The 20,599-nt window shown below is 45.0% G+C and overlaps 1 protein-coding gene across 1 annotated transcript in view; it reads right to left on the reverse strand.

Annotated features, from left to right (window-relative positions):
* Positions 1-11,468: 11,468 nt before the first annotated feature.
* The window catches only part of LOC120936297 (b(0,+)-type amino acid transporter 1-like), a 37,075-nt gene continuing 27,944 nt past the window's right edge, over positions 11,469-20,599 (reverse strand). Inside the window, exons 5-6 of the mRNA XM_040348538.1 lie at positions 13,602-13,689; positions 11,469-12,024 (exon numbers count right to left, since the gene is read on the reverse strand). Of these exons, the coding sequence (XP_040204472.1) occupies positions 11,794-12,024; positions 13,602-13,689 (319 nt within the window). The 3' untranslated portion in view covers positions 11,469-11,793. The remainder of the gene's footprint in view (positions 12,025-13,601; positions 13,690-20,599) is intronic.

The following is a 20,599-nucleotide window of genomic DNA, read 5'->3' on the forward strand; positions in this document are numbered from 1 at the left end:
ACTTTGCATTAAAACCTTGGTTTGCAAGCATTATTTGTTCCGGAAACATGCTTGTAATGCAAGGCACTGCAAATTTCCCCATAAGAAATAATGGAAACTCAGATGATTCATTCCACAACCATTTATTCATAAGTCCTTCCGTTTATAATCCATATAAAAATATTATCGCAATGTGATAGGTTGTGTAATAGGGATGAGCTTTATGTTTGGGTCGAACATGAGTTCGACTCGAACATTGGCTGTTTGCCCGTTCGCCGAATAGCAAACAATTTGGGGTGTTCACGGCAATTTCGAAAGCCGTGGAACACCCTTTAAAAGTCTATGGGAGAAATCAAAAGTGCTAATTTTAAAGGTTAATATGCAAGTTATTGTCATAAAAAGTGTTTGTGGACCCGGGTCCTGCCCCAGGGGACATGTATCAATGCAAAAAAAGTCAGTTTTTTCGGAAGCAGTGATTTTATTAATGCTTAAAGTAAAACAATAAAAGTTTATAACAGTCCCTGCACAAAATGACATTTCTAAAGGAAAAAAAGTCATTTAAAACTACTCGCGGTTATAATGAATTGTCGGGTCCCGACATTACAGATAAAAGTCATTGAAAAAACGAGGGGTGGGATCTGGGGGTCCCTTTTGTTAAAGGGGGCTTCCAGATTCCGATAAGCCCCCCGTCTGCAGACCCCCACAACCACCGGGCAAGGGTTATGGGGATGAGGCCCCTGTCCCCATCAACATCGGGACATCCTCCCCATGTTGAGGGCATGTGGCCTGGTACGGTTCAGGAGGGGGTGGCCGCTCTCTCTCTCCCCTCTCTTTTCCTACCAGACCTGAAGGGCCTGGCAATGGACTGGGGGGAACCCATGTTGTTTGTTTACATTCCTGTGGTCTATTTTAAATGGTCCTCCAAGTGTTTCCGATCCATCACTCCTTATCTGCAGCTGCTGCTGAAAGTTTCTCCAGCTGAGAAAAATAACTGAGAAGAGGCCTGGAGACATCTGATTTTGCCCGATCCCTGGTTTTACTGGTGACAATTTACAGTGACTGTCCGGGTTTGTTTTTTTCACTCTGCCAAAAGAAAAATAAGATTTTATTTTTCTGAAGAACTGTGGCTATGTAGCTAGGTAGTGTTAGGTTACCGGAAGACTTCGGAGTCAAGATTCCCTACTGGTCCAGAAAAGGTAGTTCATGTATAGTGGCATGTGGTTGCCATCATCCCTAGTATCAAATGAAGACTGAATACCTCTTGATTGGTGGAATTTTAAAGGCAACAAAAATATTGGTGACAACTAAGGTCATAAAAAATTATTGGATTTAATACACCACATATTTATATATCAATATTTTTACAAAATTTTAATACAAAGTTAAAAGTTGTAGAAAAATACTGTATGTCACCGCATGCCCCAGGACTAGGCTAAGGGTGTGCAGGACAATTTCCATCGCGTTTCAAATGGTATACATCAGGGGTGCCCAACCAGTGGCACGGGGGCCACATGTGGCCCGCGGAGCCCTCTGATGTGGCCCGCGACCTCCGGCTCTGGGAAAGAATAGAATACTGTTATTATAGGTCAGTTTATTACTAAAATCACAGGGTATATATGGGCATATCTGTTCTCTGGTGGTTACTGGGCTGCTTTCAAACTAATCCGCAGATGCAGAGCAGTGCTGGTGCGGGTTACCTGCACTGAGCCATAGACTTCTATTATTACTTGCGAGTTTGGTGAGCTTTGTGAAAGTGCACCAAACCTTCAGAATATAAAAGAAATCTATTGCAAAGTACAGAAAAGCCAAATGTACACTGTTACACCTGTGGTGCGAGTAAACCGCAGCGCATCAGTGTGAAAGCAGCCATGGTCCCCTTTTACACGGTCAGTCCGACCCAATTGGACCCTCCATTCACATCTAAGGAGTGGCATCTGCCCGCTCCGCTAATTGTGGCCCGCGGCCAGTTACCAAGTATACATCCTTCTTCAGGGAAATATTATACAGTATCAGTTTCTAGAAAAGAAAACAAAAATATAATACATAATCAATAACAACAACAAACAGCAATAAGGACAAATTCAGACACGACTGGGCATGAAGGAGAGGGGAACTGTCAAAGAAAACACTCCCATAAAAGGAGGGATCATCACACTCACCCTCTCCGTGATGGAGAACACCCCAGGATCCAAGACCCGAACACCCAAACCCGAGCAGCGGGCGTCACAGAGGACACAGCGAGTCAGTACAGGACCGATGATTTCCCAGACTCCAACACCATAGGGGGCGGAATAAGGAAATAATTCCTCTTAGGCCAGCATCCAAAAACGAGGCTCATCTCCCGTAGTGTCACTAAAGGGTTATGCAGATATATATGATATGAATAAACATAAAAATCTCTAAATCAATAGAGTGTATATATATTCCAACACCAATAAAGGTGGAGGAGAACACTCACCAATCCCAAGAAAAAACCCCACTCGCAGAGAGCTCCGTCCCCTCACACACACACTGGAAGGTGTGGGTCTTGTACAGAGAAAACAAGCAAATAACCGCATAAACTCCCACTCCTTCAGAAGTTAGGAGAGAAATGGATGCCCAGGCCACCCCCTTGGCATCCTTAAATACCTACCTTGATCACTAATTGGCCTAATGATAACCTCCTCCACTTGATCCTTAAAAAATGGCGGGGAAAAAAGGAAGCCTCCAAAGGGCCCATAGACTGCAGGGGGAGATAAAATTCCGGACGCCATTGTGTCTTCCTGTCCCCCTGTTATTGGGCCGCGTCACTCCCGTGTGCCCGACGCATACACATACGTCACTGGGTCACGTTTCCCTGACGCACAGCGCCACAAGGAGGCGGCGCATATACAGAAGCCGCGCTAGCATCCCAAGGTTGCCAGGTTACAGATCATGTGTCCCTAGCCCAGCGCGTCACCATGACACGGCACACACAGGACAACGGCGCCGGCATCTCCCACCGCAATATGAATGAATGAAAAACTTATATAGCATGGCACATGCAAACTAAATCGTCTCTGGGCGCTTGTTGTTCCTTTCTCCTTTGATATCAAAAGAGATGAGTTTTGATCTTTCTTTTGAAGGCAAGGTGGTTCTCCTCCAACCTCCAAATATGCGGCGACGCCAGACGTCAACGAAAGACAACAACAACTGTGCAGCGTCACCAAAAGGCGACGCCATGAGTACAGCGCAGCAGGGGGAACCTCTACAAGTACATGGGGATCCCCCGAACCACACAGGCCCAAAAACCGGAGGGTATTTCAAAACAGAAATCCCCAAATTCCATCCTAAAAAAGGGGGGGAAAAAAACATAATGTTAATATTCATAAAATAATATTTAAGGAGGTTTGACGGAGGTAAAAAAGGCCAAGGAGGGGGGGGGGATTAAGTCTCATAGTCATTGTCCCTATTAAAAAGAGAAAATGGAGACTGATGAAAAACCTCCCCTGAAAGGACCAGAAAGGGGCAAAAGATGTGAAACATTGTCCTAAGTGATATAGAAAGCTTACCGCTGAATTGCACAATGGAGCGTTCAAAAAGTAAAGACAAAAAAAACACCACTGCCGGGGGGTTAAAAGCCCTATTGGATGCAAAAATTGCATCCCTGATGGGCCGGGAAAACACCGGAGGCCTGTGCTACCCCCCCCCCCCCCCGGCAGTGGATGGGAGGAGATCTGGGAAAAATCTCAAGGACCTGACTCCAACTCGCATCCATCCCCAGACCCCCCAGGGCCCAGGGCTAGGGCGCAACGTCTACTATGGGTCCAGGAGTGTTCCCCAATTGTAGGCCCACATATCTAAAAAGGTCCACATCTGGATGCTGTAACAGGATCAGAATGCATAAACACAACGTTAGTTATATTTGCAAAATCCCTAACAATATATACACAATATCAACCAATTGAATAATCAATTGATTCCTGTAATACATGCAGGGAATTTCTTCCCCGGTTTCCGAATTGAGGATATAGTCCGTTAGAATCTTAAAAGTAGGATTTTCTGTTTTTGTTTTGTTTTGCCTTTTCTTTTTTAAATTAAAGAAATGTATTACAGGAATCAATTGATTATTCAATTGGTTGATATTGTGTATATATTGTTAGGAATTTTGCAAATATAACTAACATTGTGTCTATGCATTCTGATCCTGTTACAGCATCCAGATGTGGACCTTTTCAGATATGTGGGCCTACAATTGGGGAACACTCCTGGACCCATAGGAGACGTGGCGCCCTAGCCCTGGTCACTGGGGGGTCTGGGGATGGATGCGAGTTGGAGTCAGGTCCTTGAGATTTTTCCCAGATCTCCTCCCATCCACTGCCGGAGGTAGCACCGGCCTCTGGTGTTTTCCCGGCCCATCAGGGATGCAATTTTTGCATCCAATAGGGCTTTTAACCCCCCGGCAGTGGTGTTTTTTTGTCTTTACTTTTTGAACGCTTCGTTGTGCAATTTAGCGGTAAGCTTTCTATATCACTTAGGGCAATGTTTCACATCTTTTGCCCCTTTCTGGTCCTTTCAGGGGAGGTTTTCCATCAGTCTCCATTTTCTCTTTTTAATAGGGACAATGGCTATGAGACTTATTCCCCCTCTTGGCCTTTTTTACCTCTGTCAAACCTCCTTAAATATTATTTTATGAATATTAACATTATGGTTTTTTTTCCCCTTTTTTAGGATGGAATTTGGGGATTTCTGTTTTGAAATATCCTCCGGTTTTTGGGCCTGTGTGGTTCGGGGGATCCCCATGTACTTGTGGAGGTTCCCCCTGCTGCGCTGTACTCCTGGCGTCGCCTTTTGGTGACGCTGCACAGTTGTTGTTGTCTTTCGTTGACGTCTGGCGTCTGCGTCGCCGCATATTGCGGTGGGAGATGCCGGCGCTGTTGTCCTGTGCGTGCCGCGTCATGGTGACGCGCTGCGCTAGGGACACATGGGATGCTAGCGTGGCTTCTGTATATGCGCCGCCTCCTTGTGGCGCTGTGCGTCAGGGACACGTGACCCAGTGACGTATGTGTATGCGTCGGGCACACGGGAGTGACGCGGCCCAATAACAGGGGGACAGGAAGACGCAATGGCGTCCGGAATTTTATCTCCCCCCTGCAGTCTATGGGCCCTTTGGAGGCTTCCTTTTTTTCCCGCCAATTTTCAAGGATCAAGTGGAGGAGGTTATCATTAGGCCAATCAGTGATCAAGGTAGGTATTTAAGGATGCCAAGGGGGTGGCCTGGGCATCCATTTCTCTCCTAACTCCAGAAGGAGTGGGAGTTTATGCGGTTATTTGCTTGTTTTCTCTGTACAAGACCCGTACCTTCCAGTGTGTGTGTGAGGGGACGGAGCTCTCTGCGAGTGGGTTTTTTTCTTGGGATTGGTGAGTGTTCTCCTCCACCTTTATTGGTGTTGGAATATATATACACTCTATTGATTTAGAGATTTTGATGTTTATTTATATCATATATATCCGCATACCCTTTAGTGACACTACGGGAGATGAGCCTCATTTTTGGATGCTGGCCTAAGAGGAATTCTTTCTTTATTCCGCCCCCTATGGTGTTGGAGTCTGGGAAATCATCGGTCCTGTACTGACTCGCTGTGTCCTCTGTGACGCCCGCTGCTCGGGTTTGGGTGTTCGGGTCTTGGATCCTGGGGTGTTCTCCATCACGGAGAGGGTGAGTGTGATGATCCCTCCTTTTATGGGAGTGTTTTCTTTGACAGTTCCCCTCTCCTTCATGCCCAGTCGTGTCTGAATTTGTCCTTATTGCTGTTTGTTGTTGTTATTGATTATGTATTATATTTTTGTTTTCTTTTCTAGAAACTGATACTGTATAATTGAAGAAGGGGGCATGGGGCATGCGGTGACATACAGTATTTTTCTACAAATTTTAACTTTGTATTGACATTTTGTAAAAATATTGATATATAAATATGTGGTGTAATAAATCCAATAATTTTTTATGACCTTAGTTGTCACCAATATTTGTGTTGCCTTTAAACACCCACCAATCCAGAGGTATTCAGTCTTCATTCCCTACCGGGTCCAGTACCTGTATTTTGAGGACTTTGGTCGTGCTGTTCTTCTGCCACTAGGTGGTGAGAGTTTGCTCAGCAAAACTGGATTTTTTTCTCTCTTTTACCCTCAGCTACTCACACCTAATAAGGTATATATATGGGGAAAGAGAGGCTAATTTCTCCGGAAGTGAGGCTTTGCTTCCTGTTGTATAGTGAGACGTTTTATATTGTTGCCTGTGTCTGTTTTGATTTTGTCTTTCAGGTGCATTTGGATCCTCTGTCGAACCACCGGAGAATGGGTGGATTAGATAGAGAGACAGGGAAATAGTAATGTACACAGATGTGACTTTACTGTATGTTCATGTTAAATGTGTAATTTTCTTTCATTGTTTTACCCCTTCCCTTTCTCCAAGTTTTTTGGATTCAGGCACTGACTCTTAGGAGTGAGAGTGTTTTTTTTCTCGACGACGAGGACATCGTCTTTTTGCGGTGGGGGGAGTGTGTAGAGCCCTGCTCCTGTTGAGTAGGCATTATTTGTAAATTTAGTTATCTGAGCTGTACTTTAGCTCAGAATTTCATGCCAAATTATGGGTTTCTGTTCCAGTTCAACTGCGTTGCTGTCATGAATCAGATGTGATCAGAACTGTGTGGACTGCAACAGAGGGAACCTAGACGTGTTTGGGATATGGCAGAGAGGAGGTAACAGTAGCTGGAGGAAGTTTTTGTGGATTTGTAGGCAGCTGAGAAGAGACAGGTGGGTTGAATGCAGGATAGGTACAGGGAGCAGAGACTAGATATTGGTATCTGGTGGGAAGCAGTGTATACTGAACTGCAACTGGGGTTTTGGGTGATGGGAGAAAAGACTCTTGAGAAAGGTAGGTGTCTGATCGTAGAAGTGGTTTGCTGTGGGTTGGCTGGGATTGATTGTAACATATCAGACAATGCAGAGAGTATTGGTTGGACAAAGAATAAATCACATGCTGCCTGTCTGACAAGGGTCTGTACTGAGTGAATACATTCCAAAAGTTTTTGCCGGGAACAAACTGAATAGTGCTCACAAAAGCATGAGGGATCATCCTCTAGCAGCCACACCAGAGATTACACCTGATCAGCACTGAAAGGGGGAGAAAAATCATCACAGGTCCCTGGAACACAGGACAGTGCTAGCTCAGCACATATTTGGATCAAAGGTTGCACCTCTCCAAACAAAACACAACCTTGGTCAACCTGGGAGTGGGCCAAACAGATAATCTCAAGCAGCTGGTCACGGGTCCACTCTTTTAGTGTCTGGCGTAGATAGTCACCACTTTTAGACACCAGCAAAGCATAATAGGGAATCACGTTAGGGTTCATTTCAGCAAGCCAACGGAACCAATATGGTTCCTCTGTGCAGCCACTTCTGATCAGGGAGGGCCTTGATATACAGTCATGAATCAGATGTGATCAGAACTGTGTAGACTGTAACAGAGGGAAACCAGACGTGTTTTAAGTACAAATATAATTTATTAAGGATAGTGAAATAATATTAAAATAACAACCTCCAATAAACACTCCAACCAACACCAACAGAAACCACAAATAATAACAGTAATAGACCAATATGTACAAGTAATAGGGACAAACCGGAATCACAACAGGGCCAGGCCAGGATCGTCAACGGGAGGTCAGCAGCTGGGGAAAGGGAGCACAAACAAGACAAGGAGGGGATGGATGGATCACAGGGGGAACAGGTATAGGTACGGAGCACAGGGTACAGGATCACAGGATTTCAGGCTCAGGTACAGGTTTCAGGTTCAGGGCGCATAGAAAGATATCAAGGCAAGGTCTAATTGTCACTGCCAGGTATTTATACACATCTCCTACAATCAGGCTCAGGTAATGCCTGATCGCAGGAGATGTCGGCCCCACACTGCCAGGAACCCCCCGCTGGTGGACGCCAGTACTGCAGCCCAAAGATCACATAATACCACCAGGAGAGAGCTCCCCTGGCAGTTCCAGACTGCCAGGAGACACCTGGTGGTGAACCACAGTACTGCACGCCAAATATCAGGCAGTATCACCAGCGGGAGGAACCTTTACTGACAGTTGCACATCTTCCGCCTGACTGCGGGTGTCGCTGTCACCAGGAGTCAGGGTTGGAAATGCGATGGGCTGGGTGTATTGGGTGCCTCTTTCCCAGGAGCAGCTCAGTGACGTGGTCCCTGCCGCTGTGCATTCTGGGGAGGGGTACTTAAGGGACAGACACCGTTCTGGCGGTGGTCTTCCGATCCTGACCTGATGGCCCTCCTGGCCTCAGGGATGTGTTAGTAGCCTTTTGATCTCAGGGCCTGCTGCCCTGAGGCTCTGTTGCTGAAAGTGGGCCCAGGGGTTTCTGGGGGCCTGCTGGTCCAGGGGTGGTCCTGTGCTGTTTTGCCTGCGAGAAGAAGCCGAACAGTTGTGGATCCAATTAGAGGATGCATCCTGACCAATTTACCGCACTGTGTGGCCGGCTTGGCTAAAAGATCCTGGCACCATGAGCTGTGTAATTTCTTTGGAACTGTCATGAACAACCCTGTCCACTAGATGGCGATAGCGGCGCATCGGCAAGCACAGGCGCGCGCAATTGCGGTAACGGCGCATCAGTGCACACAGGAGCGCGCAATCGCGGCACTTTAATGGGCACGAGCAGCAGTGGCGCGCGGGCACGTGCTAACGCCATTTCGTCGCCGAATTTGGACATTTAAGGGACCTGACACTGGGGCCTCTTGCTGTCCGGTCTACAGCGTTCCGTGAGACCCACCTGCTACCCGTTATCTGGTAAGTGGAAAGGATATGGCCCCGAAGAGAACTCGTGGGAACCTGAGTGTAATATCCACGCTGAAAGGTCAGTCCTTTAAAGACTCTCACCCACTTAAGTTGTCCCAGTTGGGCATCCGGAGGCTGCCCATTGGAGGGGGGCAATGTCATGAACAACCCTGTCCACTAGATGGCAGTAGCGGCGCATCGTCGCGCACGGGCGTACGCAATTGCGGTAACGGCGCATTGGTTCGCACGGGCACGTGCTGATGCCATTTCGGTGCCAAATTTGGACATTTAAGAGACCTGACACTGGGGCCTCTTGCTGTTCGGTCTACAGCGTTCCGTGAGAGCCACCTGCTACCCGTTATCTGCTACCGATCCTGTTCCTGAGACCCGGCTTGTCCCTGATTGCTCCAGACTTCTGCCTGCCCTGACTTCAGCTTGTTTGTGACTACTCTTCTGCCTCTCCCTTGATCCGTCTGCTGCCCGCCTGTTGCTGACCGGCCTGAGCCACGACTCTGCCTACTGTTCCTGTACCTGATCCGCCCGCCTGTGTATGACCCGGCCTGTTTGGACTTGCTTGTGTCTGTACTACAGTACACCTTCGCCCGTTGCTGCAGCCTCTTGCTACTGGTACCTCCACCTCCAGTCTGCCAGCCATCCAGTCTGCACCTGCACCACTGAAGCATCCCTGGAGACCACAGAAGTTTTACTCAGCTCCAGCACCAGCGTTCACATCAGGTGCTTGTGCAACTCTGCACTCTCGAACTCCCTGTCTGCTCTACCAGGGGTCAGAGGAGTAAGAGTTACCGCTCCCTGCATATCGGGCTCAGCCACCAGGTACGTGACAGGAACTCTGCAAAGTGTGTGTGCGGTTACATGATCCTGTGGCAGAGAACTGTGTAACGACTTGACGGCACTCATCAAGTCTGTGGCAGAGACTTTTGAACGAGCTTCGCACCGACTGCTAGGTCAGTGAGAGAGGCCTATCCGGTGGTTGCTGAATCCAGTGTGGAAACGTTTTGTCCTCTGGATCCAAGATCATACCCATGATCCGCAAAGTACCTCAATCTCTCCCTACCCCTCTAATGGAACTTTAATAAAACCCATGAAGAAAAAGAAAACAAGTGTTGGTGTGGACATTTGTAACTCTTCAAGAAGGACCCCTAGGACAGGCATGGTGAACAGTAAGGTAATGGCAGGCCCAAATCTAAACCAGCAGCTCTTACGGGGGTAGTGCTACATATAAATGACAAAATTTCACAATTTCTGCCAGGGTATGCAAACTTTTAAACACAACTGTATATGGTGACCAGGTGCTTGGAATTTAAACAGGGAAAGTTTGCGATTACAAGGAGTTGATTACACAACAGCTAAATTTGCTTCACCACCCAAAGTATTATTTCCTTCATTGATTATTTGAGTGCTAGCTGAAGATTTGCCGGATTCCACTGAGTTATTATTAACCAATTTATGTTCTTTCCTCATCTTACTAGGAGACTTATATTATTTAGCGTAAGGGGGTTTGCTCACATTTCTCTGGAACGTTATTTAAAGGAGCCAGCCAACCTAATTACAATCATTTGCTGAATGTTTGTCAGTACTTGATGTCAAATGCCTATGGGCTGAGAAGATAGAGGGGAGTGGTCTGACATAGTCCTGTTAAGTGTCAGTCTCCTGCTTCTCTGCTGCCTGTTCACATAGGCTTCAAGGATTTAAATGGATTACATATGTACTGTGTTGCTTTGCATTTCTTTTATGTTACTAAGTAGAAGTCTTTAGATTGCATGGTCACATTGCATACTAGTGCTTTATTTTTTCTAACAAGTTACCTTTATGATGTACAGTTTTATATTATGCTTTTCTATGTGCCATTTTTGCCTCAGTAAACAAATCTATATAGTTTCACTGATATTGTGTAAGTTCATTATTTTGGTGATAGTTGGTAAGAATGACTGAACCCAGGGTGTCAGAGGTGTCAAAGAACTTGCAGAGTCAGGGCAATCAGTGGGGTATAGATTCTACCAGCAGTCCTCACAAGGGTAGTGCTACACCTGCTAACCACAGGCCACCTGCTGCTGACACAGCAATCCACCATGGATCGTGAGTCAACAGCAGTGATGAGCTCAGGTGGATTATAAGCTATTCCACCCAGAAGACAGACAGTCATAAGTGGCAGAGGAATGTATATATACACATCGCCTATGATTGGCTGTTGGCTTTGATAGCTTCCAGGCTGGATAGCTCAGGCATGTTTGAACTCACGTCCGAACAAGCCTGAGCTCATTCCTAGTCAACAGCTATACCCAAGTGAAGGGGCCTTAGTGAATGCCTATTGAAAGACATACAGCTCTACCTAGAATTGAAATCCTTAAGCCTGGTGCACACTATCTGTTTTTTATATTCAACCCAGCAGGCTGAATGAAAACAAATGGAAGAACTCAGTAGGAGCCGCTGTACTAACAATCTAATCTTAGTAAAGTGATCTCCCCCACTGAGCTATTGTGTTGTGACAGGGGGATGTCCCCCCGGCGAGGTCACACCGGATCAGGGCTCTCAGCCATTGGCTGAGAGTGTTGATCGGGTGCCAATCGACAGACCTTTTTCGATCATTCCTCTCCAACAAAAGTTGGCCCGGCTGTTTCTATTGAAACGGCCAATGCTGCCCAATATTTGGCCAATGTGTATGGCCCTTTAGTGATGTGTGTCCTGGCACCCTTCTCTAGAAACAAAAGAACTCCTTGTTATGATGACCTAAGCTTTACTTTACACATGAGTGAGAACAATAAAAGGAAATATTCTAATCTTTACATTGAATGCATATATTTATAAGTCAAATGGACAGAGAATACATTTTATATGAAACAAGTTAAAGAACAATTTCTATTTACAAGGTCTATTTGACATTATTTAATTTTTCACAGAAGTATTTAATATAAACCTTCAGCAGTCAAGAGGAACTGGAAGTAGTGATATCTGCTCACAGACAAAGGGGCAGCAGATGTCTCCAGGCCTCTTCTCAGTCATTTTTCTCAGCTGGAGAAACTTCCAGCAGCAGCTGCAGATAATGAGTGATGGATCGGAAACATTTGGGGGACCATTTATAATGGACCACAGGAATGTAAACAATTACTCCGCTTAGGATGAAGAGCACAACGTAGAGATACTCCAGCTGAGGACTGTCGATGATCGGTGCCAGGACCAGGTATATGGCGGCGATAAGTACAATCCCTGGGATAATGATCGGAACCTGAAATAAATATATTGTCATGGTTATGGAAAAAAAAACTTGATTCCTGTCTTGCTTTCATTAGAATTGTTGGCTAAAAAACAGAAACAAATGAGGGTTATTACATTTTTTGTTTAGTCTTCTTTAAACCCCCTTCTCGCCAGCCCTGACAGCCTTTAAGTGGGTCTTTATGCCTGGGGGCAGGGCAGACTTCCTGATCACATGACCACTGTGATTGACTATCACAATGGCCACATGATCACGAGTCAATCTATCTGGTTCTCAGTCATGACTAGTGACTAGTTTTGTTTACATTAATAGATAATCTAATAGCCTTATTGCTGACAGCAGGCTTTTCTGGGACTATTCTTATGTGCACTAACAGTACAACTGGGCCCCAGCGCTAGCCGGCTGAAGAGTTAGGATTAAAGACTGTCCCTTTACAACTGCTTCCAAGATACCTTCACCTTTGGCTTATGCTAAGTGGTACCTCTCAGTGGACATTTCACCATATTCTGGCCATTCTCGGAGAGAGCACTCTAGACTAGTTATAGTATTATTATTCACATTGTAGTTATTGCTTATATGCACAGTTTTTTTGCGGACTTTGCTGGTGGGCGTGATGACCGCCAGGCACCCGCGATCGCTCGTGACACAACAAGAACCAGGATCTGTGTGTGTAAACACACAGAATCCTCTTCTTTAAGGGGTGAAAAGACTGATTGTGTATTCATACAAAGCGATCTGTCCTTTCCCCTAGTAAGTCCCATCCCCCCTTCAGTTAGAACACAGAGAGGGAACACGGTTGACATTTGTACAGTAATCAGTGCCCATTTATATCACTGATCACTGTAAAATTGTCAATGGTCCCAAAAATGTGTCAAAAGTGTCATATGTCGCAGTCCCGATAGAAATCGCAGATCGCCGCCATTACAAGTAAAAAATAAATATCTATCTAGAAGAATACATATTAACCTAAACTGAGGAAAAAATTATTTAATTTAATTGGGATATTTATTATAGCAAAAAGTAAAAGATTATTGTGTTTTTTCTTTCAAAATTGACGCTGTTCTTTAATTTATAGCGCAAAAAAATAAAGACTGCAGAGGTGATCAAATACCACCAAAAAAACTATTTGTGGGGAAAAAGGACGCACGGGTACAGCATCGCACGACTGCGCAATTGTCAGTTAAAGCGATGCAGTGCCAAATTGTAAAAGGTGCTCTTGTCCGGAAGGGGGTAAAATCTTCCGGGGCTAAAGCGTTACAGGACCGTCTAAATAGCATCATGGGCCCCTGGGCAAAGTAATGCTCTAGGGCCCCTACAATGATGACAGTGCAGGTAAACAGACATCAAATAGGTAGGAGGCAGACTGTCTCCCCTGTGTATCTTTCACTCTCAGTGCCATCATGAGGCCCCCAATTTTGGGGCAGCGTGGACTCAAGGACCAGCTGCTTTGGGGAAAGTGCAGGGGCCCCCATGCAGCTGGGGCCCCTGGGCCAGTGCCCAGGTGTGCTCTCTCATTAAGACAGCCCTGAGCGGTTAAGGTAGAAATAACTTGTGGATACAGCTAAGAAGCTGAACATTTTATCACTTACTTTATATGGTCGGGGAATATCCGGCTTCTTAATCTTCATATATATCAGGCCAGCAATCGTTGTACCATAGAAAAGCCAGGTTGTAAAGCTGAATGTAGACAAGAGAACAAGATTATAGTAATCAGAATTTATCACTGCGTATACTGAAATGTTCAGGCATGGTATGAGCAATGATGTCTGAAATAAGGATAAGATAATGTAACAGCTAACCACCTTTAGCAATCATAAAGTTAGCAATAACAAAGAGGACATTTTTGGATGACCTGTTAAATTTAAGTGCTAATATGTCCCACAATTGGTCTGGACTTCTCCTTTACCTGAGATGACCTTAAAGCTGGTCTTACATTGAATGACATTTGACCAGCTGCTGATGAACCGGCCAAAATTCAATCAGTGATTGGTTTTACTGAAAACTCAAAGGGGACTATGGTTAACATTGCCAGGTCTGGGGTGTGTGGTCTAGCAATGGCGGAGTAGGGTGAATGCGTGCAGAGCACTGACCAAACCCTCTAGGGAGTAGCATGGCCCTGCAGCCCTAAGCCCTACAAGGTAAACGGCAAGCGGACACTCTGGAGTGTTACACGGGATGAGCAGCGTAAGGAAAAAGGGGGAAGAGAAGCCGACACAAAAAAAACAGCAAAACTTACTAAGCTGCATCCGATACAGCAAGAGATCCAAAGTTATTTCCCACGAACACAGACAGCCATAGCCCGGGCTTCAGTAGTGGAGACATGGGGGATTGAGTATACAGAGAAACCAAGAGCGGCACCCTGCATGAGTCTTACCCTGTCCCCGGTGGCGCAGTGGGTGCAATAGCAGGAAGAGAAACAGATTGCTGACCGGTGGGAAATGGTAGATGTAATCCCGGGTGAGCCAGACTTGATGTCTATCTTACGAGCACTGCTGACATGAAACGAGATGGAAGCACTCGTGTCCCGTCTGGAGGAGGGCCATCGGAAGGAATTAGAGTTCATTAGAGCAGAGGTACAAGCCCTGTCGGATAAACTCTCATTAGAGAGGACACGAACTGCTGGACTTGAAAACCGTATCGAACGGCTGGAAGGACTGGAAAAAAAACGTTCTTTACAGGTGATACAGGACCCCTCTATACAGCTGAGATTTAAGGAGATTGAAGATCGGAGCCGACAGCTTAACCTCAGATTTAGAGGGATCCCGGAAGAGATTGAAGGTGAGCCTTTATATACAGCAGTGATAACAATATGCCAGCAAATTGGAGCAGTAACGGCACCGAAGGCGATTGAGTTTGATAGACTGCACAGAGCCCTAGGTTGACGGTCTTTAGATCCAGCGAGACCCAGAGATGTTATCGGGCGTTTCCATCGATATGCCCATAAAGAACTGGTCAGCCGGAAAGCCTGGGAGGCTGGGTTAATAATTTTTGAAGGCATGACAGTTAAAATCTTACCAGATCTCTCCCGGGGGACCCTACAATAGAGTGCACAACTGCGACCGCTCTTAGAGAAAATTAAGCAGGCGGGAGGCTCTTACAGATGGGGATACCCCATATCATTGTTTGTGAAGAAAGGATCTCTATCACTTTCGCTCTTTTCTCCTTCGGAACTTCCAGATTTGTTTAACTCCCTGGGAATAGAACAATGTGAGGTCCCAGGGCTGGGAGGAACCCTCTAGCCCTGGAGACTGAAGGCGGGTGGAGTGGAAGGAGTAGAGAAGTATCTATAGAGGTACCTCTAGGAGATAGAGAAGTATAATGTGCAAGGATTTTTGTCAACTAAGGCAAAGGTGCATTTTGCCTAAACCCCCCCCCCCCCCCGCCACGCACGCACGCACGCACACACACACCATATATTATATCTGTGCCCCATTAAGCTTTAATGGTTATGATGCTTAAAGTGAAGGTTTAACTTATTTATCTTTTACAGAGAAAGATAGTATAGATGGCGTTATTCTGCATTACGTTGTATAATGTACTATTGCTGGGATTTGTAGTCCTCTGTAACTGCTGGTATTCTGCATTGCGTTGTGTATAATGTACTATTGCTGGGATTTGTAGTCCTCTACAGCTGGTGGTATTCTCCATTGCGCTATATAATGATTATGCTGCGCAATGCAGATTACCACTGACCAGTTATAGAGGAACTACAAATCCCAGCAATAATACATTATACAGCGCAATGCAGAATACCAGCAGCTATAGAGGAACAACAAATCCCAGCAATACATTATATAAAACGCAATGCAGAATACCAGCAGCTATAGAGGAACAACAAATCCCAGCAATACATTACATAAAACACAATGCAGAATACCAGCAGCTATAGAGGAACAACAAATCCCAGCAATACATTATATAAAACACAATGCAGAATACCAGCAGTTACAGAGGACTACAAAACTCAGCAATAATACATTATACAGGCTGCCTAATATATTATTGCAGGGATGTGGTGTTTTTTTTTTTAAACAGAAAACTTTAAAACAGGTCCCACTTACCTGTTTCTGAAGCCTTGTAAGTCGCGGCGGCGGCTCTGCGGGCATGTGTCCGGCCTCTGTGGTGAGCGTGGCGTGGACTCATCCTTCAGATGCCGCCCACAGCGGCAGCCCACACACACTACTGCCCCCCAGGACAAACCACCCCCCCTCCATTAGTACAGACCCCCTCCGTTAGTACAGACCACCCCTTCATTAGTACAGACCCCCCCCCCCCCTTCATTAGTATAGACTTCCTTCATTAGCAAAATAATATAAATGTCACCGGCAGAGAGAGAGTTGATATTAACAATCTGCTGCAGTACTATATGCACCTCCAAAAGGAAGTGAAAAAGTATGTACCAAAATTTTGTACTGCGCTGATTCACTCAAAAAATATTTTTAAACATACTGTAAAATATATTAAATTAAATCCGGGGAAAGTGTTGGAACTATGTACACAATGTGCAAATCTATCCTTAATAAATATTAGGTTACGTGCAAAATAAGCATAAGAAAAATGTGCAAATATGCCCTTTTCCTAAATTATGCACAAAAAATTTGCAAAATAATATTATTTTGCAAATTTTTTGTACATAATTTAGGAATAAGGCATATTTGCACATTTTTCTTATGCTTATTTTGCACGTAACCTAATATTTATTAAGGATATATTTGCACACTGTGTACATAGTTCCAACACTTTCACCGGATTTAATTTAATATATTTTACAGTATGTTTAAAAATATATTTTGGTACATTTATTAGCAGTGCCCCAGGCTCCCCCCCCCGCCCGTCCGCCTCCCCTCGTGACAAACCCACCCGGGAGGCAGCTGGAGAGGAGAGCCTGAGAGGACAGTGTGGGGAGCGGCGCACGGCTGGAGAAGAAGATCGTGTTACTGAGTCTGTGATTGGCTGGCGGCAGAGAGAGAGGCTCACGGTGACTGGTGCAGAGACGCCGACAAGGAGAGGAGGAGGGAGGGGAGCAGTAAAAACTCTGGCGCTTGAGCGCCCTCACCTCTGTGGCGCCTGGGTGAACTGCACCCTGCGCAGCCGTCTCAGATCAGCCCTGATTTTTCCGCCCTGTTCCCCTGTCGCCGTAAGGCAAGCGCCATTGTTGCCTTGCGCTAGCGCCGGCCCTGATAATGTGGAAAGATGAAATCTCTTGGAGATATAAACAGATAACTGATAACTGGTTATATGAAGTAAAATGTGATTGTTTTCATAGATATACTGTAATAAGTATAGACATAATAGTAGGTTACTGTGACAGATTATATGAGATGGTAAAAGTAAAGATTGGTATTTATGGAAGAACAACAGGAATAAGATGAAGGCCAACCTGAAAGGGAGTACCATGTAGTGGGAAGGGTACAATTTTCAGGAGTAGTAAAAGTTGGTAGCATATACGAAGAGCATAGGTGTGTATGTAGAGGCGGGAACTACCTGTATGGGCATAACATATAAGTATATTGAAGGAGAGTAGGAGGGTGGACAGGGATATCTAACTATAGAGGAGGGGGGAAAGGAAATGGAAATGGGAGAGGGGCCCCGGAAGGAAGGAGATTAGTCGGGGGACGGGAGATAAATAAGGGAAAAGGATTGGGCTGAATTAGAGGGTTAAATTAAATTTAAAAAATGGCTGGAGGGTCAGGGTTGGGACCAGCCACTCGAGCCTTTGTTGACCAACACCCCAAGTCTGGCGCCTACGGGAAACTAGAATTCCCAAGTAGGTGCTGTTTTTGTAAACCTTTGACCCCCTTTCCCTCTTTTTTTTTTTTTTGCCTCCCGAGGTGTGGAAGATGGATAGAATACGGGTAACTTCACTAAATGCCAGGGGGCTAAATATCCCCAAGTGCAAGATGCTATTGAATGAGGTAAAACATCTTAATACGGATGTTGGATTTATGCAGAAGACTCACTTTAAGGAAGGATTCTACCCTTCAAAACAGATATTTTCCGAATGTGTATCACCCCTCAAATCAGAAGGCTAAAACTAAAGGAGTGGCTTTTCTAATTTCAAATAGAATACCATGGCCCCTTACAGATAAATGTCTGGACCCAGGGGGAAGATATATTTTCCTTAAAGGATCTATAGGCAGCGAGAAGGTAACCTTAGCCACCATTTATGCGCCGAATGTGCATCAAGATAGCTTTTTGGTTAAAGTTCTCTCAAAATTTACGGAATTTAGAGAGGGAAAGTTGATCTGTGGAGGAGACTTAAATATCCCCCTAGATCCAAAAGTAGACACTTCCGGGGGTGTCTCCTTGGTACCCAGTGGAATCAGGAGACGCATCTTGCGGAAACTACATGAACTTCAACTGATAGATGAGTGGCGCATTATACATCCAGGGGAAAGAGACTATACTTACTTTTCTAACACCCATCAAACATATTCACGAATAACAGGCGCACTGAAAGTGCAGTTTTTGTCAATGGCATTATTGGGGTTAATGCCGTGATTTCACGCATTCGCGGGAGTGACGCCATCGCCGCTCCGGCCAATCACAGCGCTGATAACAGGAAGAAGATGTGAGGAGACTTAGTGGCAGCGGCGGAGTGAAACGAGGAGGACTTCGGGGGCTTCGATCTCAGGTAAGTGCCACATAATGAGCGGCATAATGAACGGTCATATATACCATTTATTAAAACACAAATAGATCAAAAACGTTCACTTCCAAAAGAAATAGTGCAAGAATTTGGGGAATATTACTCCTCTTTATACAATTTGCCGGAGATGTCAGGCCCCCCCTTTGTCTCTCGAGAAATACTTGACCTCCTCACGACTGGCCAGATTGTCATCACCGACCCGAAGAAAATTTCAAAGACCAATCATTATTGAGGAAGTTCAAACAGTAATGAAAACAATAAAACATGGAAAGGCACCAGGCCCATAGGGGTTCACTATACAATATTACAAAAGCTTTATTACATTATTGGGGCCGTATATGACTAAGGTTTTCAATGCAGTTGGACAAACAGTGGTGTTACCACCTGAGGCAGTATTACGGTCATCCCGAAAGAGGGGAAGGACCCAGCAATATGTAGTAGTTAGAGACCAATATCTTTATTAAATGTGGATTTAAAAATCTTGACAAAGATCCTGGCATCCCGTATACAGCCCCAGCTTTCGCAGTTAGTCCATTTTGACCAAGTAGGGTTTATCCCGACAAGAGAGGCAAGAGACAGTACCATTAAAGTGTTAAATTTGATCTATCGTGCAAATCAAAAAAAGATATTGAGTGCGTTTTTGAATACGGATGCAGAAAAAGCTGTCGACTGAGTAAACTGGAAATTTATGTGGGAGGTCTTAAAACAGATGGGCTTGGGTGATCAGATGGTACAATGGATAGAGGGAGTTTATATGGGCCCCCTGGCCCTTGTAAAAGTAAATGGGGTGCACTCTAGGTTTTTCTCGATGACAAATGCACTGACATTAGAGCCTTTGCTAAACAAAATTTGACAGAACCCGGATATCGTGGGTATTGAATTGGGGGGAAGGGAATATAAAGTATCGGCATATGCAGATGATATGCTTTTCTCACTATCAAGACCACAAATATCGTTACCCAATTTAATGAAAGAAGTGGAACAGTACGGTGGTCTGACGAATTTAAAAATAAACTATGGCAAGTCAGAGGCGATGGGGGTAGCACTCCGGGATCCCATAAAAAGAGGACTAGAGCACAGTTTTAAGTTTAGGTGGACAACTAAAGCATTAAACTATCTGGAAACACAAATGTAATATTTAAAAAATGAGTGTAGTGCCAAAATTCCTCTGTCTTTTCTTGCTTAAAGTTCTTTCTAAATCCCGCGATAACTCGGATTTAAACTGGGTCACTTTCCTAGGTCCACTCACTGTGCGGCAAGGTTTGCACAGTCCAAAAAGGACGTTATTTTTTTTTTAGGGGGATCCAGGACATTTTTCACAATATTGTCCCTGATTCTCCTTGCCCTTCTGTACAGAAAAGTGGGTTTTCGGGGTATCATGCCTCTTTTCTGTACAGAAGGGCAAGGAGAATCAGGGACAATATTGTGAAAAATGTCCCGGATCCCCCTAAAAAAATGACGTCCTTTTTGGATCAAAAGGGATTTGTCAGGTACGGGAGGTGCAAACCTTGCCGCACAGTTAGTGGACCTAGGAAAGTGACCCAGTTTAAATCAAATATAAATAAGAAGGAACACAAAATAAATAAATTGATAACTTGCAGCAGCACTCACGTAACATATGTTTTGGAATGTGAGTGTGTTCTGCAATATGTGGGTAGAACCACCAGAAAACTCTCAATTAGAATAGGGGAACGCAAAGGAAGGAAAGTATATGGACAGCCGCACTCCAATGTCTAAAAAAGACATGCCCTTTATTGGGTAAAAAGAAAATGCACTACAAAAAACAGCATACAGTGGGAAAAAACAGCTGACGCGTTTCACATTGAACTTCAATGCTTAGTCATAGCTAGAATAGGGGAACATATTAGAAATATAAGGAAAGGATTTAAATATCATAGCGTCTCGTTGCACTTTAGAAAGGTGCATGATAAAGATACA

Source organism: Rana temporaria, chromosome 4 (genome assembly GCF_905171775.1).
Source record: "Rana temporaria chromosome 4, aRanTem1.1, whole genome shotgun sequence".
NCBI lineage: Eukaryota > Metazoa > Chordata > Amphibia > Anura > Ranidae > Rana > Rana temporaria.